At 36.6% G+C, this 24941-nt stretch overlaps 1 protein-coding gene across 3 annotated transcripts in view; it reads right to left on the reverse strand.

The window, feature by feature from the left end:
• Positions 1-1315: 1315 nt before the first annotated feature.
• The window catches only part of NFXL1 (nuclear transcription factor, X-box binding like 1), a 49051-nt gene continuing 25425 nt past the window's right edge, over positions 1316-24941 (reverse strand). For 2 of the 3 annotated variants that reach the window (XM_065060833.1, XM_065060834.1), the window contains exons 16-22: positions 24160-24300; positions 21543-21709; positions 20699-20768; positions 13513-13617; positions 12183-12269; positions 8736-8789; positions 1316-3808 (exon numbers count right to left, since the gene is read on the reverse strand). In XM_065060833.1, the coding sequence (XP_064916905.1) occupies positions 3635-3808; positions 8736-8789; positions 12183-12269; positions 13513-13617; positions 20699-20768; positions 21543-21709; positions 24160-24300 (798 nt within the window). In that variant the 3' untranslated portion in view covers positions 1316-3634. Of the gene's footprint in view, positions 3809-8735; positions 8790-12182; positions 12270-13512; positions 13618-15599; positions 15712-20698; positions 20769-21542; positions 21710-24159; positions 24301-24941 lie in introns of those variants that run through there. The other variant, XR_010472200.1, reaches the window with a different exon arrangement.

Raw genomic sequence — 24941 nt, forward strand, 5'->3', positions numbered from 1 at the left:
AGAGTGCAAATGACTCAGATGGTTGGTAATATGTACAGATCTATTTTGAATAACATTTCAAAAATAGGTATGTCTCACATATGCGAGGTTCAAGAGAGATACAAATCCTTTAAGTAATGGAATATGTCTACTCATGTACATATTTGCATGAATGGAATAAAATTTTAAAGATTGGTGTGCTTTCTTTTTGTAATAAAGATGATCAATAAGAAGCATTTTCCTCTCCAATATTTCACACAAATGCTGCAAAATATGCAGAAAAGAACAGTAAGAACTACTCCAAACATGTAACTCAAGTGCAGTTCATTTTTATAGCTATGTAAAGATAGTTTTCTTTGCCTCTATGGCAAAGAGAAACTTTACATTGCAGTTGTTTTAAAGAAAAAGCTAGCAGTAAATAGAAAAGTGAGTTACGGTCACATAAGATAAAAGCTCTTTCCACAGTGGTCTCATTCATATTGATCTGCGTATTTCAACTACAAAGGTATCTTTCTGTATTTTTGAACAACACATCGTATTTTCCTTAAGCTGAACAAAAATCTCTTTTCTTTTACTCTCAGTGACAAGAGAGTTACCAGCATAATCAGACACATAATAGTATCACCTCATTTGATTAAAGAAACAACACATATATATGGAATTATCTTCCAAGCATTAGTATGATAGAAAAGTTAAAGTAACAATATGGGGAAGTTTATTCCTTATACTAGAAAATAAGAGAATTCAACGGAGATGCAACTATGATTGCCTAGTGTAATTTCAATTAATTCTACAATGTTACGTACCAGTGGCCTGACATGGCAGTATCGTGCATTTATAAAGATCAATTTAAAAAAAAAAAAAAACAACCCAAAAAATAAAAATAAAATACTCTCAAAGAGCATCAATCAATGCTAAACATGGTCAACTTTTCCTTACCTCTCTTCTCTTTCACCAAACTTAGATAAAAAGTGGAAAATAAAGTTATTTTCTCCCCATTTTGTCAACCTACATATCTAAAAGCTAATACCTGTTGCAGCTTTTCTATTTTTTCTGCCGCTGAACTGTAATTACAATGGGATATCAGCTCAAATTAATACTTCTATAAGCAGTCCAAAATCAACCAACGTAGCTTCCAAACAAACTGCAATCTTCTCTGCTAATTCACACAAACGGTCTCACTGCTTTTGCAGGATTTGTGATGAAATTGTATATTAGACTGTTGCTGTGGTTTAACCCCAGATGGCAACAAGCACCATGCAGCCACTTGTTCAATCCCAAACCCCGGCAGTGGAATAGGAAGGAGAATGAAAAAAAAAAAAGTAAAACTCGTGGGTTGAGGTAACGACAGTTTAATAGAACAGCGAAGGAGGAGAAAATAATAACAATAATAATTATAAAAGAATATACAAAACAAGTGGTGCACAGTGCAATTGCTCACCACCTGCTGACCGATGTCCAGCCTGTCCCCGTGCAGCATCACGGCCCCCCAGACAACTCCCCCAAGTTTATACACTGAGCATGACGGCGTATGGTTTGGAATATTCCTTTGGCCAGCCTGGGTCAGCTGTCCTGCCTGTGTCCCCCAGCTTCTTGTGAACCTCCTCACTGGCAGAGTATGGGAAGCTGAAAAGCCCTTGACTTAGTGTAAGCACTGCTCAGCAACAACTAAAACATCAGTGTGTTATCCATGTTATTCTCATCCTAAATCCAGAACACAGCACTATACCAGCTATTAGGAAGAAAAATAACTCTATGCCAGTCAAAACCAGGACACCAAAACAAGGGCAACCTAATGCCCTTTGGCTTCATACCTCATCTTTCACAGGATCTCATAAGCACTTTTCAGTTAGCCACAATGCTCATGTATCAGCATAAAATTTCCAGCAGGGGTTTAAGAATTCAGTTTTCTGATTTTTCCCATCCCTGAATTTAACTTGCAGTCCCTCAGCTAAGACAACGTAGCTTCTCTGATAATCTTGAAGCTGTGTGTCCTGGTTTTGTTAAAAACAAGTTTCTCTTTTAGTGAATTTTCCTTTCAGCTGAAGTTTTCTTTACTAACTGCACTTTTCTGAAAGCTAGATACATGTTTTGGTAGACATAGCAATGGAATGCAAGGTCACTAATAAGGATACATGTCCTGCAAGAAGGGCAACAAGGAATGGCGAACTGAACAGTTGACTAAAACTGACCAACTAAGTATTCCATCCCATTCATGTCATACATCATATAAAAGTGGGAGATCACGAGGATCTCATCCCTTTTCCCTATTGCCAATATTAGAAGAGGACTTTGCAAGTGGTCCCTGCGAACTGAGGCCTAGTGACAGACTGAATCCAGTTCCGGTCATCTGCAGAGTCCAGTCCAGGACTCCTGGGTGCAGGCTTTGCTGCTGCTGGAGCAGTGCTGGTCTTCGCCAGGACTTTCAAGATGAGTTTTGTACATTTTGTATTATTTTCTCTGTTTTATTAGTAGCATTAGTAAAACATTTTTGATTTTTTCCAACTCTTTCTCTCTCTCTCTGTCCTTCTTTTGCCTTCCAATCACCTGTACTTAGTGGGAAGGTGTGGGGGCTAGAGGGGAGTTAGGGGAAAGAGGAGGTTAACAAAGCATCTGCCACAGTTTGTCACCCTGCAATCAAAACTTGACACTGTGTAAACCTTTCAGTTCTACCAACCAATACTGATATCCCAAGGCAAGGTATTCTAAACTGTCAGTAAGGAAATATTTAAACATATAAAAGATTAGCTAGGTAGTTTATGCATTAGCAAGCACTATCCACATGGCTTCAGAACAACATGTATTGTTACGGTGTTCAATTACGTTTTTGCACACCTATGTAAATATTCAAATGTGATATTTATCTACACAAATAGTCAAGTGATGCTTTAACTTCAAATTGCTTTTCTGCTGTTGATGATGGGGGACACATCCCTGTACCCTGAAACTACTTCACATCCATGTTCAGCACATGCATCTGTCCATTAAATTAAGTTTTCAGTTGGTTTGATTTTGAGGAAACAAGGGGGGCGGGAAATAAAAAACGAAACCAAAACCCAAAGCCTGTAAGGGGGCCCATTATATTGTCTGTGATACAGTTGACTTCAAAGACAGTTCACATTTCCTTTCTCTGAACGAAGTTCTGACATGAGGCCCCAGAATATTCAAACTTAAGTGATCTGAAGCTCCCCATTAGTTGTTATAATTAAAACTGACACGAAGACAGAAGTTATTGTGTGATACAACCTAAAGACTAGGATAAAAATACTAATCTTCAATAAACCACTAAATTTATTTTACAGGAAACAAATACTGAATATATCATTTTATGCTAATTTTTTAATATTATGAAATAGAGACAAGGGAAAGTAACACAATATATTAATAGAAGAGATGTTAACAGATCTCAGTCAGATAAATTACACCAGCACTTCAGTGTAGACTAAAAACTACTATTACTGTCAGTGTCTGAATTCAGTTTTGTGCTGTTACTATAATAACGCAAAGGTGACATTTCTTCCCTCCTCTGCAGTTTTCTTCGCAAACAGTATAGGTACATAATCTATGCATATTAAGTTCTGTTAAACACAGACTAACATTCGAGGAATAATAGCTACCTAAAGCCTGACTGAGGTATATTAAATATTGCGCTGTTTCAGTCATTATAGACCATGAGCCATGCAACCATCACAACAGCGACTCCAAACACTGGCAGCATAATGAGGTTCTTGTATTTTTGCCATGATGATTGTTCAACTTCTACTTCATCCTTTCTTCTCTTATTCTTTCTTCGTCCTTTTAATCTGTTTTCAAAAGCTTCCAGTTCAGCCTAGATGAAGAAAACCAGAAGCCGTTAACATTTGTCAGAATTAAAGCCAAATAAATATGCAGATTTTGAATAACATTCCAAAGACCATTTATAAAACAACTGACTGCCAACAGAAGTTCTATATCTCTTACTATATCCCATGGTTACAAAGCACTTTTCTTCCAAGTATTAAACCACTGTTTAGTTTCCTACATAAAACATCACCAAAAATGCAACCAAATTAAGTTTTACATTAGTTTAAATCTGGGTGAGTATGTTAGGCCAAAATGAGATTGTTATTTCCGTGAAATATGTCAAAGATACATTACTTTTACTATTAAAGAAAAGCCCTTGTAAGTATTTAAGCTATTACAATAATGTATGTAAGAGCACAGGTCTTCAAAGACGGTCCCCCACAACAAGGATGTGTTCTCTGCTAAAAATGAATTAATAAAAATATAAATACATAAAATATGATATTTCCCCCAATTCTGTATATTTTGCCTGCTCAGTTCAATTTTACATAAATAGCTAAAATCTTAGGCATGCACAACAAGATTCCATTTGTTATATGTTACAACCTACCTATGACTGCAGCCGGTACACAGCATTCTTCAAAAGAAAGCACATGCCCTTGGACCCCAAAATTAAGCAAAGCAACTTAAAAAATAAGAAGAATGCCAAGCTTCCACCCACAACAGCAGTTTCAGGGTAATGCCTGGAATGAACAGTAGGATCCTCTGATCCCTGTTCCTCACACCCCTACATATCCTTTTAAAAGGGTATCAAGAGAACACAGACAAAACTGATTTTAGACTACAAAGCTTCAATAAAACTGGAATTAGGCAGCCTGGGACAAAGAGCATAAGACTGGGATGAAGGTCCAATAAGGAGCCATCTAGGAAAATCGGAAAAGATGGTTTAAAGGAGAGCTGAGACAGACTAAAACCAGAAAAGGTCCAACAACTATCTGGATTTTTGGATAGACTTGTCAGCTACTAAAGAAAGCATGGGATGACGAGCCAGGGAGCAGAAACACTAGAAGACCTGAAAGAGAGAAGAGAGATGGCAGCAGCAGAGTGCAGCAAGTCGGGACTGGCTGGGCAAAAGGTGTAAGACTGAGCTGAAGCAGAGGAAACGTGGCCAGTGAACAGATACAAAGCCTGGCCATGAGAGGAGATAAATCTACATCACTGTGGCTGCAGTGCTGCCAGGAAGAGGGGGACTAAGACAATACGGTGGGTGCATTAGAGAAAGAAGAATAAGACTGTTTTGGGAAATGAGCAGAGAAGCAGTCCAGTAAATATAATTTTCCTTTGGAACTCAAGATTGCCTGATGTCTGGTCTTCCTCTACTGACAGAAAATATTTGCCAAGAGCTTCACAAAGCAAATCTTACTTCCATTCTTGTGCCAGATACCACTGTTAGCAGGAGAAAGGGACCCATTTTGACGTCTATTCCTTTGTACCCAGTAAAGGCAGAAATTGTTGGCATTTCTCTAACAATATAGGATAGAAGTTCAGACAAAGTTCCACAGCCTGCTATTTGAAACAAGATTACTTTAAACTAGCTAATCCTCCTTTAGAAAAGCAAAGTAATGAAACAGTTTTTCAAAATCCAAAAATCCAAATGCAGGTGCAGAGTTCTTAAGGTTTTATAGATAATATGGCAGTATTTTATTTTACACAGACACTAAATAAAATCTGAGGCTTCTATATATACTTGTGAGCTGTAAGTGAAGAGTGCTTCAGGAATTGCAGTGTTCTGAATTAAAATATAGGGCTTGAACAATTATATAACAGGTACTGAATTGCCTTCCTAGTGATCTTTATAAAAACTGAGCTAAAAATAAATACATTATAAAAAACAAAACATAGAATGAAAAAATATTCATAGGCCCAAAATATGAGAAAGAAGCTATCACTATCTTTGAAAAGCTACCTATGGATTTTATATGACTATCATAATTCCCAAAGTGTCACCTCAATGATCTCTGAACAATAAAGTAATGGTTGTGGCCAATCTTCAAACTACCTTAATATTTGAAGCTTTATTTAGAGTGAGAACCTAACTTCCTTGTGTAAAGACACATTAAAAGTAAAATGAAATGCATTTATTTAAACTGTATCCTCAAAACAATTTGATGTGAGATACCATCTAATTTAGTATTGCTCAGGTACCAGCTTTCTCTCCTTCACGTGTTATTCTCTATATCCTTCCTGCACGGGAAGGAATAGCAGCCACAATGGAAAACATGACCAAATGCATGCAAATAACAGTGACTATACAGACAGAAAGCATATGTTGTGAAGTTGTACGTCTTGTATTTTATAGGGGGGAGGGCACTTTCATAACTTCTAAGGAGCTGTTAAAACATTTTTCTTTCTAAGAAAAAAGGAAAAAAAAATCTTTCATACTACTCTTTAAATTAGAATTCAGATTTGAGACCCTGACTTTCAGTATCGAAACTCTTGACTACTACCAGTTACCTCAAAAATTTACCCAAGTCTTTTACACTAGAATGAGACAGAGAAAGCGCTTGATCTGAACTGCTAAATAATCAAAGTACTGATTCTTCTTCCTCGTCCAGCAATTCTGAAAACCCTGGCCTCACATGGTGCCTTTGAATTAGAAGCAGAGGGAAATTTTGGCTGCTGGGCCATGATGAGAAGCCTAACCAAGCTGTTTCCCTTCTACTAAGAAACAAGTGATTCCATCTGTAAATGATATTAGCAGAAGCTGCTACCAAATATAGCAAATAGCAAATTCCAAAATACAAATGTGCAGAGCACTAACTTGTCTGTATATAAAGGATTTAATGAAGTATTAATCAAAACAGGTCTTGGCAAGCTGTAACAGTTGAACTGTCTATATAAAAATGTGCTAATGAGAGATTAGGAAGGTAGCAGAAGATGCAAACGTTGGTCAGAAGGGAGCATACTCAACAAATATATATTCTTAATGTGATGTCCTCCAATTTGCATCACCAGATGGCAGATTATGAGATCAAATTGGAAGGGAATAAATTTTAGACGAAAGGCTGCAGTAGCTGGGGTTAGTACTTGTGTGCAATTCTAGAGCCTATTTATTAGTTACTGTTGTCCTACTTTTAAAAATTGGTTTTGTCCTATTTTTTTTACTGTTGTTGTCCTAGTGTTTGCTATTGCGCTATATAACTGGCCACTCTTAATTAACCTTTTAATAGCCTTGATTATGTATAGGTGACATCTTCAATCTCTGAAGCTGCATCCATCACAAAACACGTATGCAAAAGCAGTTGCCATATATTGCACAAGGGTACTGCTGGACTGTAACTGCGAGACTTAGTGGATGTACAAGCAGGAAGCAACAGTGGCCTGACTGCAGAAACAATTGCTGCTGAGGAATCAAGACAAAAATAATGTTGCGCACTATGCTGGTGGAGGGAATCTGCTACAGTTTCAGAGGATCCTCATTACCGAGACTTTACTAGAGGGACTTAGGGGATATTGAGGCAGAAATCATTAGTAACTGGGATACCTTCTGGAATGCATGACAACACAATCGGTGCAAATACAAACACCAGTAACTTTGAATTTCTAGCTCTAGAATTGTAAGCATGTTCCTCACAAGTGTATGTATCCATTAGTACACTCCAGTACTTAGCTTGCAGACCCATCAGCTACAGATGACCTCTAACAAAATGTTTCACACATCTATATGCAAGATACCCTTCCTGACTTATGTCCCACAACTAACATTTCCAAGGTCAACTCAGAAAACAAGAAGAATCAGATGAAGTATTTGGGAGTTGTATGAGGGAATATGTGACAAACATTGTAGGCAGTTGAGGCATGAACATAATAATAAACATTACAAGATGATCACAAGACAGTGCCCGGTCCCCTGGACAACAGGTACAGAACTGCATGCTTTTCCTGCACAAGGAGTAGACACGCTCCCCTCTGAAAAACAAAGGCAGGCCTTGCTAGAGCATTGCTTGGTAGACTTAATGCTCTAACAAAGTCTCTACGCAATTAATCAAAGTGGAAGTAACAGAAGTTGTGACCAACAGAGAAACCGTCTATCCTAATGAGACTGGGAGAAGAACACAAGAAGATGGGGTTTGTGAGGAAGCCTCCCATGCCCCCTTTCCAACAGGGAGTGAGCCAGTGCTCTGCGACAGAAACGGAGTGTAACATGCTGGTATAACCTAATACATAACTGTTGTAATAACTGAGTAACAGAAGAGTCAGAAAGCACATGCTGGGCTTCGAATATGGTCTGGTGTCACATGCTCACGCAAAGGCACATGTGCATGAACTGTCAGGGAGAAGCACATTAAGGCTGTAGCCTCCAGATGACAAACCTGGCCCAGCCATCACCACCAACCAACCTTATGGTTAGTGCCTGAGATATGATTAGTATTAGTGTCTCCAGGCAGATGGCACAAAAGCTTTTTGGATTACAATACTGACAACATATGCTCACCAACAACAGCAATTACAGTAAATACACGTTTTCCTCCCTCCAGAGACCTTGAAGAACAAAGACTCATTTAGGCTTCCTCATTCTTCATGATGGGAGGGAGGAGGGAAGCTTCACCCAATATTTAAATCTCTATGGAGACTATTCAGCAATTCTGTGTGGTTTATGCATTATGAAGCGTTCAATTACAATCAAGAGTACTTAGTATTTTAAAAATAAACTATACTATACACAGTTACAGTCATGCAAGATTAAACCGACTAATTAATATTTTGCATAAAATTATGAAAATTGTTTGGAAAAATGTGGACTCTTAACCATTATAAATAATTCACAACACACTGAGTGAGATAACAGCTGACAGGAATGACTGTGCATATCACATTACACACTACACATCTTCAGCTGCATGCAAATTAAATGATTTACTAACCAGAACAAAGTGGGGAGGAAGTAAGTGAGGAAAAAGAAAGGTTGATACCTGTTGTCTTCGTTTTTCTTCCTCAATAGCAGCTTTGGCTTCTGCTTCTTTTATCTGTTCAGACATACAAAGTGATAAGCAACTATTGTAAACAGCAGCTAAACCTATTTTCTTAGAGTCATAATCACTCCTACAGAATGGTAGCAAAACTTTCATCAAGCAAGATCTTAACTTATAGTACAAAATATTCTCAGAAAAAGCTGCATCACATCGCATTTGGAAAACATGGAACATACAATGGCTACAACAATGTTATAAATTGAACTTCTGATTTCAACTTGACAAGTTCAAGTGACAAATATAAAACCCAAAAGGAACAGTTTGTTCACTAACAACCAGGAAAATTCCTAGACAGTTATTCTAAGTTTTCAGCAACTTTATCCTCAATCCAGTACACTTCACACATACCGATAATTCCTATGTAAGTATATAATTTACACACACATATTTCATTCCAAATACTTGAAATATTCACTGACTACTAGAGTAAAAGGAAGCCTCTATATTTGTACCAAATATGACATATAATAATAATGCATAATGAATCTGCTTTCAACCTCTCGGTGTAATGCAATCTAAACGTAATTAAAAATGCTCCACCATCAGAAAGCCCTATGAAAAGTAGTAATGGGAGTTACAGTTGATATTTCTATATAAATGTTTTACAGTGTTCAAGAAAGCAAATCAAATGCTAGAAATTATTAAGAAAAGAATGGTATAGAAAAAACGTCAATATGTAAACACATTATACACTTGAATCTCAGCTCCTGCATTCAGTTTTGGTCCTGCAATAACAAAAGAATGTAAATCCTGAACATATACAGAAGACAACAGGATGGAGTTGCTTCCATCGAAAGAGATGCATAACTAGGATTCATCAGATGACTAACAAGGCACAAAATCCCAAAGAATGTGTAAGATGCCAAATAAGGATAAAACATCGATAATTCTTTTTCATAATACAAAAGCAAAGTCATAAAATTAATTACCAGGAAGCTGCTTCATAACAGAAGGAAATATTCTACTCCCACAGAGTATCTGGCTAAATCTAGAATGTTTGTAGATGCCAAAAGTTTATGTCGACCAAAAAACAATTAGGCGTGCTACCAGGAGATAAATCCAAAGACCATTAAACAGAAAGACACCAGCTCAGTCTCTGAAATTCCCATAGTCAGAGATCACTACAGTAACAGTAGTAACGGGAAGTGTAAACTGGGGAAGAATATGTGTCTGCCTTCTTGTATACATTTCTTGGACCTTTAGCACTGTGGCCACTGAATCACCGCCTTAGAAAAGTTAGATGTAAAAATCTGATTAATAACTTGAAATGAAAAATGGTCTTGATCATAATAACCAGACGATTTGCATACTAACAGTAACAATAATTTCCTAAATATGGTTTGCACAGGTGGAATTTGTTCTAAACAATTTGCAATTCAAAAGCTCTTGATGACTAAGGAGAAAGCACACTAGTCCATGCTTTAGCACACTGCAGCTCAGCGTGCATTGAGGACAGGGTAAACAGAACAGTCCTATTTGCAGATTTTCAAACAATTTTTTAATTGCCAAACCATATAACAAATAAAAGCATTATTGAGAATTTCATTAATCAAGACACAATGTCAGAGTCTCTCTTTAGAAGAGCATATAAAAGACCTTTCCGCCCATACACACCTGATATCAGAAAGTCTGGTGTGGAAAAAACTGCCCACTTATCCTCCTGGCATTCCACTGCCATCTAAAGGCAGAATCCCAGCTCCAAACGAAAAAGTGAGCCACAGCAACAGGAGAGCTTCTTTTTACACTGGTCATATGTGTATAAGATACATAGGTATCATATACGTAGGTAGAGTGAAGCATAACCATTATAATCACAGTATGGAGAAACATTTCTAGAACTATTTCTTTAATAAAATGTCCAGTAAAAGATGAATTCAGTTCCTCAGAAGTGCATACTCACTAGGTGCTATACATGAAGAGTTTTATTAAGGTTAACACACTTTGTTTTTGGAAAGTGATGGTTGTTTTGCAACTGTGCAAACTAAGTTATCTTTGTAAACATCTGCTGTTTTTAACAGACGTTTTCCAGTCTTGACACATTAAACAGCAACTGACATAATAAATTACTTTCATCAAGTGCATACAATAATAGAATATTCTAGTGTGGCATTTACAAGTCAACACAGGCTACAAAGAAGTGCCTGGTAAGAATTTAAATAGAACTTTAGAAGTTGACATCAAAAGCCCCAAACAATTAAATCTATGTTCTTCTGTGAGCATGGTACACACAGCCAGGTTACACCACACAGTATGTCTGTGGCATTCCTTATAGCAGAAACTTGCAGCCATTTGCTAATTGTGTTAGACCATCCCTCCCCGTGGATTACAATGTCAGGGGTGAGAAATAGGAACTAGTATATCCTGAAGTCAAACAGCAGCTGACACTGTGCTCACTGCACCACACTGGGACACGTTGCTGCATCCCAGCTCATGGAGTCGCTTGTGAATTCACCTCATGCACTTCATGTGCTATGAACTTATCTCCACACTCCTACTAGAACTGTTTGCTATGGTTGGGATTTTCTGAAGGCATATCCCAAGAGGCTTAGCATTTGACCTGCTTGCAAATTTGCAGGATTTGGTATATGTGGTACTTGCTAGAACTTGCCAGTCAATCCTGTAAATCTGAGCAGAAACTGACAAAAGTCAGCTTTGCCCATTGAGTTTTTGGGCTACACATTTATTACATCTAACAATCAATTGATAAACACTAAGCAATTTATGCACCAATTCTTTTTTTTAATGTTTTATAAAAGGCTTATAAGAGCAAGGTTGATATTCTGTCTCTCTGGGTGACAGCATGCAGCATTTTCTTTACTTCATAAACAGCAGAACTAGGGAGAAGTCACATTTGCAGCAGGCTAAAAACCTATACTGCAATTGCTGAAAACTCTGCGTTCTTCTGGTAGAGGGTAACTAATAAGGTGTGACAGGATTACACGCTTCATGGTGGGTAAGTTGAGCATTCAGTGGCTGCAAAACTTCCACAGGAATGAGTAGATGTAACGATGCCCTGTGAAGCGCCCTGGCCCTAATCCTACAGCACTGATCAAGAGCAATGACGATTTTATCATCACTGATCATCATGTTTCTCAGAAGAGGAAAAAACGTGTTCTAACAAATAAAACCAACAACAAGAACAACAACAAGGAAAAAAACAATGTTGCTTTAACATAGTATTTCACTGTGTTAATTAACACTGTCGACAAACACTGTAATTCTCCCCCTAAGCCAAACACATGTCTGAAAAAGGAGCTGCTAATAAACAGCATATCTACTTATGTTGTATTTTTTGCTTGTATTGCCTTGAAAAATAATTCTGCGTTCATGTTTTCCTTCTCTTCTTGAAGCACTGAAAAAAAATCATAGCTACAATGGATACATTACCTCAGATGCTTTCCGTTTCATTTCCTTGCATAATGCATCACATTCCAGTGAAACTTGGCCATCTTCTATCTTGCTGCACTGTACTTCCTGTTAAGTATAATTTGGGTCTTTTAGAATAGTTTCCTTATATAAAATTTTAGTTATAATGTCCATTTCTTTGTGAAAATTATAAAACATTCTTATTTAGTAAAACACTGGTTACACAGAAAATAAAGCTCATGATGAAACATTATTTGAACCTGTAATTCTGTATGATATTGTCCTTTTATATTTTCCTTCTTTCTGATGAGGTAAGCTGGAAGCAAGAATAAATCAAATAGTCCAGTTTAATTTCTCCTCTATCCTCTTTACTCTTGTTTACCTAAGAGAAAGTAAGATAACCTTCTGAACTCTGGCAGAAAGAGCTAGCATTCAGAGTCTCAGCAACTTCATATACATTCTCTTAACCGGCTGAAATTACAGGGCAAGGTCTGGTCATGGAGAAAAAAAAATAATTCTCACTCATACCTCCTCCCCTCTCCCTAATATTGAAAACAAAAGAAAAAGAAAAATAAAGGTGGCTGTCTGTAAGCAGAGATCATTCAATTTGAAGCGCTTGTTCTGCACACATCGTCTTTTCTCTTGCTGAACATCCCACCCGCAAGACTTCTGGTTGCACAAGACATTACTTGGAGAAGCTGAAAACTCTGGGGAACTGCAGCCTGTTTGGAAGGCTCAGAAGCTAAGTGGGTCCAGAAAAATAATTTAAGCACCTTTTAATTAAGCCAGATAACAATTTGTTGTTGTTAAGTCATTGTTATTTACCAGGACTTCACATCAATTTCTGTTCTTCCTCTTATAATGCTATATAGGTATAATAAACTTGTTAAATTACTTTGTCCCTTATCTGTGTTAGAAGCTTAGGAAGCTGATGCCTGTACCTGCTTTTAGGTTTGCAGAGAACCGTAACTGATTACATTAGTTATGGATTCACAAAATCTGTGCTTGTTCTAACTTACGTAATTATAAACTTTCCAAATATCATCAGCAAAATGTTTGTTTGTTTGTTTTTTCCTCAAATTACTCCATGTCATCTGACTATTCTCCTGAACGAGCTACAAAAACTCAAGGGTGCTTGAAGACAAAGCTATTGTAAGTCAGGTAGCTAACAGATTTTAGAACAGTGAATCTTTTGATATTGCAGCCCAGATCTTCAGCTGATGTGAACTGGTATATCTCTAGTAGAATAACCGGACTGCACCATAACTGCACCAGAGATAATCCATCCATATAAGCCTAGGAACATGCAACAAAAACACATTGTTTTCCAAACCGTAACTTAGAAATTCACCTTCTTCAGTCTCTTACAGTGACATCGGAGTTTGACCTTCTGGCTGCAGTTCAGAGGGCAGCTACCTGAATGGCAAATCTCTTTACACCGGTGACCACAGGGCAACTATAAAGAACAGAACACACAAATAAAACCCCCACATCAATGAATAATTGTAAAACTACAAAGAATCTATGAACTGGTTTTATCTCAGACACAGCAGCTTAACAGAAAACTAATTCAGCTTATCAGTTTTTCCTCTGTGAAATAGTTCCTTTTTTTTTTTTTTTTTTTGGCAAATGCCAAAAATTTACTCTATTTCAGTTTCTGTAGAATGAATTATCTTTTATTGGCACAGTGTTCTGGTTTTGGCCGGGATAGAGTTCATTTTCTTCCTTGTAGCTGGTATAGTGCTGAGTTTTGGATTTAGTAGGAGAAGAATGTTGATAATACATTGATGTTTGGGTTGTTGCCAAGCAATATTTTCAACATTTATAATGAAAATATTATCATTCAATTATTAAGAACTGAGATACTGATTTAAATATGTGGTTAGCAATGTAGCAGTGCTCCCAGCATCATATTAAAGAACAAGAAAGCAAACCATTTTTTTCAATTTCTGTTAAGAACTTGACTAAAAATATACCTTGCTTATATACGTACCTAGAAGAAATCTTCACAAAAGTGATTTTTCATTTTCAATTACATAATCCAATACTGTTAATAACTAAAAGTGGAATATCACATAAGACACCCAATTAATTTATAGAGGCAGCTTTAAATCCACCAAGTATTTAAAATGGCATTTGATATTGTTCTTCATAAAAGAGCGAAATTTCACCTCTTCACCATGAAGGGATTAAGACAATTTGAAAAATACTGTGAGACATACACTTTTAATAGATTTTTCATATTTATTAAAAACTGAAAAATGTATGCATACTACATCACTGCACCCACAAGAATAAGAACGCTAAATAAGATAACTACAAAATCCAGGTGTAAACAGTTCTTGTTGACTCTCAGAAGTTCATTGGAACTGGCTCAAGCTCTCAGCTAGTACCATGAAACACACACCTAAACAGAACGCAAAACTTTCCAACAAAAATTATGGAACAGACACACCTGTTTTCATGTCCATGCCAGTCACAAACTATTATTATGCTGATAGACACTTTGCAGTTTAGGCTCATTTTTCTTAGTCAATGTCTAGGCACATTTCACACAGGACTAAAAGGAACCTCTAAGTCGTCATGTTCAGTCCTAAAGCCCAGTCCTCCTAAAGGCAGGCGCCTCCTCTGATGCCCTAGGACTGGGTAAAGCCTTGCCATGAAAACAGTCCCCCATTCTGCCACCACTTTCACTGTTTGGCTAAGGAGGCTGTTCCAGGAACTCTCTATAAGATGCAAGAGCTTTTCTAAAACTCCCACATTTATTCTACACTAGTTTAAACCCTTTAGGTTTTATCTTGATATTGAAATACTTCTCTGCTGTCCTTTCATAAAAGGCTCTTTATTCCCATAGTATTTCCTTCATAGAATTTCAACCAGTTTAAATCAGTGTTTCTTGAGTACAGTAGCCAGAACTGCATGTAATATTCCAAATGACATCTCAGCAGGAAGGACTCTGTGACAATGCCTTAATTGCACCTTATTCTTAATAGAATATCTTCCCCCATACATCTTCAGCTCTCATTTGCATTTCTCTCCATGCTGTGACAATAAGAATTTCTGCTGTTTCCTGGGAGCTTATTATTAGCCTTGACATGCATGGTCTTACTTTTTTTTTCTTCCTGTATCTAATAACATGCCCCAAATACATGTGTTCTGCAGATGCATTTCCTCAGTTGTCACGTACTGGCAACACCCCATAAATTTTCATCAGAAAATTCCAATATTTTTTGGTGCAAATGTCATTACTGAAAACAATGCAAGGTCAGGCGTAAATCCAGTTCTTGGGAAAATGTCCTTACTGTTAACATCTCTTAGTCCAACTTTTCATTTAGTTTTGTTGTTCTTTTTTTTTTTTTGGGGGGGGGGGGGGGGGGGGTTGGGGAGAGAGGGTTTAATAAAATACTAAAATATAAGCAGTTGTTTCCGTTAGCCCACCTTTATCCTTGTATTAACCCTCTTCTGGATCTGAACTAGCTATTCACTAAGTGGCGCTGACTCAGTTGCTCTGCTGAAGCCTTATATAGCAGATCTAATCAATTTCTTTTATCTGGAGGGGAAAAAATATAAATCGGTCATCTTATCAAAGAAGGAATTTAGGTTTGTTTTTGCATTTTGCCTCATTTTGAAAGAATGAGAGGAGAAACTTGTCTTTAAGCTTTGTATGCTGCTGACGTTGGACTACCAGCCAGAACACAGAGTCTAATAGCTGAGGCTGCTCACCAATGACCACAACCTCTGCAAAATCAATTTGCTACTGTATGACCTCTGTGCAGCAGAGGGTCCTTCTCCCTACCCAAAAGCATAATACACAATAACACGATCTAGTCTCACCTGCAAGTGATCCCATGCTGACCACAACAATCCAGGACTAGAACTATTACTTCCAGCTTACTCTTCCATAATAAGTAGGCACTTTTCCATTATTAGTGTTAAAGCCCAAATAAACAGCCTAATAACTGACATGTCAGAGCTGCAAATTCAAGGCAGTGGCTCTCTCCTCAACTTCCAGGTGTTACTGCAATAAAACTCTTACATTACGTTCCATTAGAGGAAAATGTGCATAGCACAGAAATACGTTTAATCCAAAACTGAAATCCAAATTTACCCATTTGGATCTTTGCATAGAGCTACACAGTTCACATCCACAGAGATACAGGACAAGAATGAAGTTGACAGTGTAACTTCCTTTTTACTCACTCCGATGCAAAACCAACATTAAAAAAAAAATAAAAATCAAGTGGAACAGTGAAACGAGTGGCAAAACATTACCCCGCAATCTCAGAAAACAAAAGCAATGTTACTGCTGCTTCTGCTGGATAAATAATGTAGTGGGAAGGGATTTTTTTTTTTTGCTTGTTTTTAAGCGTCTGTGCTGAGCTACTTGGCGCTAAAACAGAAAGCATATGCCCCTTTAGATCTTTTTCACTGTAAATGATCTCTTGTCAATAGCTTGTGGACTAAAGACCAAAATGAACAGGCTGTATGTTTGACATGGGAAGGCCTTTAAAAGAAAAGAATTTAATCCGCAGCCCTGAAAACAAATCAGGAAAATCCTACAAATATTTTCCCCATAGGCAATGCATTTAGATCTTCACTTTGTCTGACAATTATAAAAACCATCAACATTTATGGAAGCTTAACTGACCTGCACTAGAAGGTAATAAACACAACCTTTTAATACACACCTGATAGCAAGGAAAATAACCCACTAAGAAAGAAACTAATCCCAAAAGCTAAGTACAAATGATCAGTTTATCACTTCCAAGCAAAGGAGCAGAAACCTCAGTTCAAAGAGTGGCCCTGCCCCAGAGCTCTTACGAAAACCTCCACTGCTCAAGCCAGACATTGAGGAAAATCCTCTCACTATGGACCAAAGCCACGCATTTTCCCTTTGAAATTAAATTTCTGCAACCCATATATATTTTTAACCTGTGTTTACAGAATTTCTTAAGCATTCTGGCAGTAAAATTTATTTCACTTATTTTTTTAAAAAAATGCATACTCTTTAAATTTGTGACACTATCCCTCCTGCACTATCATGTTAAAATAAATTTATCACAATGGGGTCCCATATTTCACATCAAGACAGTAGCAGAATACACAGCAGAAGCACAAAGTATGGTTGTTTTGTCAGAAGATACTAACCAGACAGAATAAAATGTTAAACGCATTCCCAAAGATACTGATATGAATACATAAATGATGAAAACTGATAGACTGTTAGAACTTCTGTGTAAGAATTGTCCCAAAACATCTGCAAACATGATCATGAGAATTTAATCACCCCTGATTTAAAAAAAAAAAAGTTAGATTTCCTTCAACAGGATATTTTGTTATTGCTACCAAACAAAAGAAAGAGCTTTTTAATTAAAGCATCTCATCTAACAGCTGTGGCTATATCAAAGAGTTTGCTTCTCCCTAAAGCAGAAAGGAAATACGAGCTGTACTGTATAATACCAGAAGTCATTTTTATAGTTTCACACTGCCATAGCCAAAACAAAAAGCATGAAATCTTTCAAAACTTTCAGTTTCCTGCTGTGTTTTTTCAAGGCACCAAACAACACAATTGATTTTCACAATATCCAAATGTATCATGCTACCTTTAATTCTAATATGGTAGTAAACTGTCTACCACAATTTCCATTAACAAAAAGAAAAACAACTCAAACCTTAGACTTCAGTGAAATACTTCACCCTATTGAACTTAAGCTGCACTCCGCTAAGCTTGGTGGAGTGACGGTGCACACTAATTCTTAGCAAACAGCAGCTTAACTCTGCTAATGATCCAAGGTCGGTTTCTGACATTGAATATTTTCATAAAATGCTAATTTGAAATTTACTTGAGACTGTCAGGACTTCACACAAAACACTTCCAGTTCAGTTTTGTGCAGACATATTTGTCTTGTAAACTTTAAATGTTCTAAATTCAGTACTCTTATCCATCTTATCTTTCCAAGGCCAAGGTGTCCATAAGTTCTTGTCATGAAGTCCCCCCAATGGGCTTGATCTATATTTGCTGGGGAGGGGTGGTGGCAGTGGCAGGGCGATGTCTGTTCAGGCTGCTCCTTCAAATTGTGTTTATCAATGATTCCCTCAAAGGAGAACTACCAGCACAATTTGTATTATGATACAGCTAGCTGATTTTCCCAAAGCTGCAGCCAAATGCTGCATACTTATAAAACAGACAAAATATCCCTAGCACTGTGCAATACTCAGAGAAAAAGGAACACATTTTTTAGGCAAAAAAATAGTAAAAAAGCCCCATACCATACATATAAAGCTACTGAAATAGGATCTGAGGAAAGCAGGATGAACTGCAACACAAAGATATGAACTACCTAATACTTTGTCTTGTGAAGCCAAGAGCTATTATCACAGGAAGGGAAGAACATGCATTTTTACATCATCTGCATTTACTAAAAGGATTTTCTGGATGGCAGAAGCTGCATAAAACCTTATTTTTCAAGCCACCTATAGGAATGAGAATTTTAGAGTTAAATAAAAGCTTTATAAAAATAAAGTGAACTCTCTTGTCCTAAGCTTTCTTTCACATCCCTCTAAATTAGGTAAAAAAGACATCATCTGTGGAACAGGGCAGTTCTGAACCACAAGCTAGAATTCAAGACCGCTACCAGACGGATTTTAGATCCCAGACTCAGTCTTGGGAATATGTCCAGAAAAATCAAAGTAGTTACATTAATCAAAGTCAAAGATGAGATATGGAAAAAAGAATCTTTGAAGAAAGGCTCAAGTACAGGAACATGTAGTTCATATTAAGAGATTATAAGCACTCTTGAAAATAGAGAAGGAAGCCTTGGAGCAAATAAAACCAAAGTAACAGGGAGAGAAATGAAAGGACAGAATTAAGAGGTAAATGCACAATGAAATAATATCCAAAAGTGTTCCCATGCCAGGAAGAGAGCTTTCAGACATCCAGATGAGAGAATTGTGACAAGCACATTCATTTACAGAAAAAAAAAGGCATCGGAAAGGCATCTACAAGGGCAAAAAGCAGAAGATACAAGTAGGTACGCAGCACAGAGCACGGCCTTCCTGATGGGGTGAACCCAATCTTGTCTGAAAAACAGAGGAAAAGAGGCTGTTGGGAAACAAGCAGGAATCCTGTGAATTTACTCAAAACAAAGAAAAGTTTTTAAATAAAGGTAAGGATTCAAATTTGATGCTTATTGATACTGGAAAATAATGAGAAAAAAAGACAATTTTGAATCTACATTTATAAGGTTGAGGCAGAATTCAGAAGTACGGGAGATGACAGAGGGCAGAAGTCTCAGACTAGAGGACATCACAGGCAGACCAGCATAATGGAACTGAGTTGAATCAGAAAAGGAGAATGGGTTGAATTAAATTTTTAATGAGTGTCAGCCAAATATTGTGTGAGACAGAGACTCAGCTACACAGTAAAAGGCCAAACCAGAACAACAAAATAATAAGTGACTACTGGATAAAATATTTTCCTCAGCACAAGCATTTTTATTGCATGGAAGAAGAATGTCTCAGAAATTCTGGTGAGTTTAGCAGCGGAAACACTTTTCAAAATATTCCTGACTATTCCTGGTTTTCCACTTCATAAATTTTCTAACCCTACAGTGGAGAATGGAGCAAAGAAAGGGCTGTCGCTCTCACCACAACTAATGACAACTAAAGAGCAAACATGCAATAACAAGTAATGCATGGATTACTGAAAGCACACAAGCAGCACATAACAAGGAAAAAGTCATCTGGCCCATTCCTCGTGTCTTAAGGCAGTATTATCCACAACTGGACAAATCCTGATACATGTGTAAGCCATTATTTCTGAAAACCTGGTAGCTTCTCCAACCAGTTATTCCCCTGCTCCACAAGTTTTACTACTCAAAAGTAGTATTTAACGTGGATCTTCGTTACTGATGCCTATATACACTGGTTCATAGTCTATGCATCATGCGATAAGGATATTATTCTTCTCTTCTTTACAGCAACCCTTTAGATATACCCAGATACAGTAGAAAGACTAACTGGCTTGTCTTCTGTTTCACACTACCTAACACATATTTCACTAACACAGCAGGGCATTGTTAACCCGTTTCACGGGTTAAGTTGCAGACAGGGGTTACTAGACCTGCACTTAGATGAGACAATTCACAAGCACAATTCTCAGCATTCTTCCTAATCAAACAGCATCCTGTTATTTTGAAGATATAAATTTAAGACCAGTTTTTAAGCACGTTAGAGGACATACTCTTCCACATTCAACCTCACCTGCCTCCTTAAACATTCAAACCAATAATGCCTTGGAGACAAATCTATTATCCTTCAATATAACCTTCCAATTTGACAGGAACACTTTAATAACTGTCCTCTGAGTAAGGCTCACTAACCACCTCCACATCTACGAGTTCGCCTCTTCATTAAGACTGAGCTTCTCTAGTTTGCTTGGCCTATGAAATGATACCACAAACCTTACAAAAAAAAGTAAAATTCACAAAATTCCACACATCCATCAAATCAAGTATTTCTTTGTTAATATGTCTTACCTCTTTTGGACACTGATTTTTGCAGGAAATAAGAAGCTCCTTTTCTTTTAAATCAGCACTTGTTAATTTTCTGTAAAAGAAAAGCTGTATTTGTGATAAATTCCAAATTAAAAACAGCAGCAGTCAATACAATTAGGGGTACCTTTTTAACATATTTCACTGTAAAGAAAAATGGGCTCATTTATCCACATCCTGTGGGACTAATGTAAACTACATTATTTTACAGACAAAGGCACATGAATTTAGAGAATCTGAGGTACTTTAAAGAAATCACACAAAGAAGAGCACACGCGCATCGGACGAATGTTTTCAGAGCAATACACAGAGGACAACGCTTAAATGTATGAGCCCCATTTTATATTTAGTAAAGCATAGCCTACCCTCTGTACACACACAAATGACTAAAAAGGAGTATAAATGATTACAAAGTTTTCCAATTAAAAGAGCTAGAGATTGAAGGACATTAGTTATAAAGATGTTTTACACTAACTACATACTAACTACATTAATCCTAATTCTTGTTTAAAAATTCTTCTTTTACATATTGGAAAAGAACCACAATAGAGGAAACATTATGCAGATTACTGTATTTGCATAATTGAAAACATTTACTACATTATAAAAACCACCTCTGCTCATGAGATTCCATGCATTTCTAATTTTAGCAGTAATACCAAATAAAACACTGGTAAATTTTAGATAGAAGGAAAATTATGATACAAATTATAACCTTCAAGATAGATTTTATAACTTGCCATAAGCGTAGCTCCCATTCCCAGACATTTCAAATGGTTTCCAGTTAGTAGCATTCAAATTAAAAGCTGGGTTCAGTTCTGACACTTACAAGCATTCAATATACAGTATTGATAGTTTGCAGTGACACTTTATTTTAAGCATCTGGAGACATGATGGACAATTCCCAGGATGACAGGGCAAAACACATCGGTGAGGACAGCCAGATGGCCGGGGCTTGGTACACTCCTCTTCACACTGTGAACATTCTGCACCTGCCTAACAAAATAAAAACAAAGTCCTAAAGGAAGCGCCAAACATTTGTTTGTTAGATGCTATTAACAAGCTTCTATACAGAAGAGAGTTGGGGTGTCTTTTCTAAGGAAATCCAGCTACTCAGCAAGATACTGTTTAAGCAAAAAAAAAAAAATTATTAAAATATGGTTTTAAAAGAAAAGCAGAAATACCAGTGTTTGTCAGTCAAAGAGACAGGGTTCTATTGTGCTTCCTGGGCTTAAAAAGACCTCTTAATATTAGCGCTTTGGAAAACTGCCATTAAGCCTGTTAATTCTCTCTGGAAAATTGTTATGAAAAAAAGTAATTTCGTGTTCAGAATTAAGGTTTTGCACCCACCACATTATTGTGATACTTTAGTCATGACATCCTGCTCTGTAATACAGGGGTGGGGAAGTTTGGTTGATTTTAAGATGTAAAAGAAGTCATTCCATTTCTGTATGTGTATGGTAGTTTATATAATCTTCCCAAACGTATTAGCTTAGGTATATGCTGGGAACTGCTAAGGCGTTGCTTCTGCTCCATACATTACACAAGGTCTACAAGAGCTCTGGTGTCATCCTCATTCCAGGTGATGTGATCAACCTCAGCACAACATGACAAATATCAGCACAGCAAATTAAGCTCCATTTCTATTCATATTCTTATCTCAATAACTTATCCACAACCCTAGTTTGATATCAAACACACATAGACTGACATGATTTACCAACTAAGCCTACACAGGACAGTGTTTAAGGCCCACCATCACAATCAAACACTCAGTTTCACAGAAGTTAGTCAAAGCCAATCCAAGAATGAAGCTACACAACGCTTCCGCCAACATTTCACTTTATGCTGTTCAAAATAAGGGCATAAGAACTAAAGTTTTTAATAGTTTCCCCCCCATTTTCTTCCTGTTCCCTCTTTTGCTACTTCTACAGTTGAACAATTTTTGCTGAAGTTTAAAAAGGAAACTTTGAGCAATGACCCTTTACAAAACATAACTCCCCAATATTCACATCTAAGACAATAATAACTGAAAGCATTCAGAAGGAGAATGTAATATAAAAATTAACAGTAGGTAAAAGCAAGCAGCTGGCCTTTCTGCAATGTTTTCTAACACAACTTGCATAACAAACCTAAATTCCAGACAGAAAAACCATGATTTAGACATATAAACAAGAAGTCTAATCAGCCCTTTCTGAGTACATGTGCAGTTTAGGCTATCAAAACAGAACTAAAGTTCTAAAAGTCAAAACCAACTTGAGTTTATAAAAATCCAAAGACAACTGAGAATGAGATTTACCCATATTTCACATGCACATAGATTCCCATTTTCTGAGAATGTATTGTCTCATTCAAGATGGATCTAGGAATAATCCCCAGCCACCCATATTTTAATTTATTTAACAGAAGGAGTAAGCAGACACTCTCTTATAGTAACAAGCAAAGATGATTAAACAACTGCCACTCTCAGTATTTACTGATGTCACTATATTGCTGCAGGTTACTCTTCCACAAGTTGCACTAACAGCTCATACTCCTCAGACAAAGGCTCCACAATCTTTAATAGAATAACACACTAACTGCAATATATACAGTTACTAGATGACACCACCATTTCTAGGATTGGAATCCACAGGGAAATCATCCTATTTAACATATAACAGGAAGTTAAAATAAAACATTTATGTTTTGTTCCCAACTGAATGCTTGCTCGGTTTTCTAAATGCCCAGAGAGACCATGTTTTTCTACATTAATGCTTTAAAAACTTAAAAAGCTGTTTTCCTCCAAATAATGATTCTCTCAAATAATAATCTATGTACCTTTGATTGCTCAGAACTAGAAGAGTTTTCAGCTTTGTACTTAATTTTATTTTTGTTTCATATTATTTTCAGCAATTAACACTTACAGCTTCTCAATCACATAAGCGACAGTTTTGAGTAAACATTGATAAACATGAATATATCTCCCCAGTGCTTTAAGAAGTCTTCACCTATCCTGCAACATTTTCAGTGCACTCTCCTAAAGATTTGTTAGCCTTCTCAAGCCATTTACAGCTCTCCTCGGTAAACGCTTTCCCCAGTAGATTGCAAGTACATTTGTATATACAGATTATCAGTTCACTTGATCTTGACAGTTACAAAAACTGACTTTAGAAGAGACTTACCAAGAGTGTTAAATAAGTGTTTGATGAAAACAAAGTAATGTACATTAACATAAAACAAAAAAGTATAGCATTTGCAAAATATGTAATATTGTATCAGTCTTCTAGTCCAGAGAACTACAGATTAGCTAAATGTCACAGCATCAATAGGAACGGAACACATGACAAGTTTCCCTGTGGAATCTGGAATAGATCCTGTGCCTTCCAGATCCAAATTCTTTATTTTCCAGTTAAAACTGAAGACAATGTACAAAATACACAAAAACAAAAAGGAAATCAACCTACCTTCTTTTCATCTGCACTACTGTTCAATTTAGTAACGCGATGACATTCTTTCATACAGGTGTGATTCTGACAATCAAGAAGCTGCCCACAAAATCTCTTGCATGAGTAGGGATTTGCAGAATGACATGGTAATGGACTAACCTAAAATTTAAAAATAAATAAATGTAAGTATGTACATATATATATATATATGCAGATAGTGTATATATACACGCATCGCATGTGTGCTGTGTGTGATACATATACACACACACGCAATATATATATGCAGACACAGAGGCACAATATCATTACGGAGAAATTTTGGTTCTTGAGTATCTTTGTTAAAAGAAGAAAACCAGTGCAACATCTATTTGTCTTTTTTTTTTTTTTTTAACAGACTTCAGGTTCCTATCCCAACATAACCATACACATTTGTTTTACACTGATTATACCAGGTATAATTACTAATTTTTTATTAATCTGAAATTAAATTTAAATTTTAAAAAATTGATTTAAATTTTAATTTAAATTTTAAAAATTAATTTTATTTATTAATTAAGCAAGCTAACTTTCGCAACTTTTTTTTAATAGACTATTACATTCTCGATTTTTTTAGTGTAACTTATTCCTCCTTTCCACATTGTACTTGTGCCTTGCATTAAAAGTTCCTAAACTGCTAAACAATACATGTCCCACAAAGACAGTTACAGTTTACTTTCACAGGACTAATTGTGTTATTGTCATCATAAACCCAAAACATTTTAAAATTCTACAAACAGACAACAATCTGCAAGCCAGAA

This window comes from Columba livia, chromosome 4 (assembly GCF_036013475.1).
Source record: "Columba livia isolate bColLiv1 breed racing homer chromosome 4, bColLiv1.pat.W.v2, whole genome shotgun sequence".
In the NCBI taxonomy this organism is placed as follows: Eukaryota; Metazoa; Chordata; class Aves; order Columbiformes; family Columbidae; genus Columba; species Columba livia.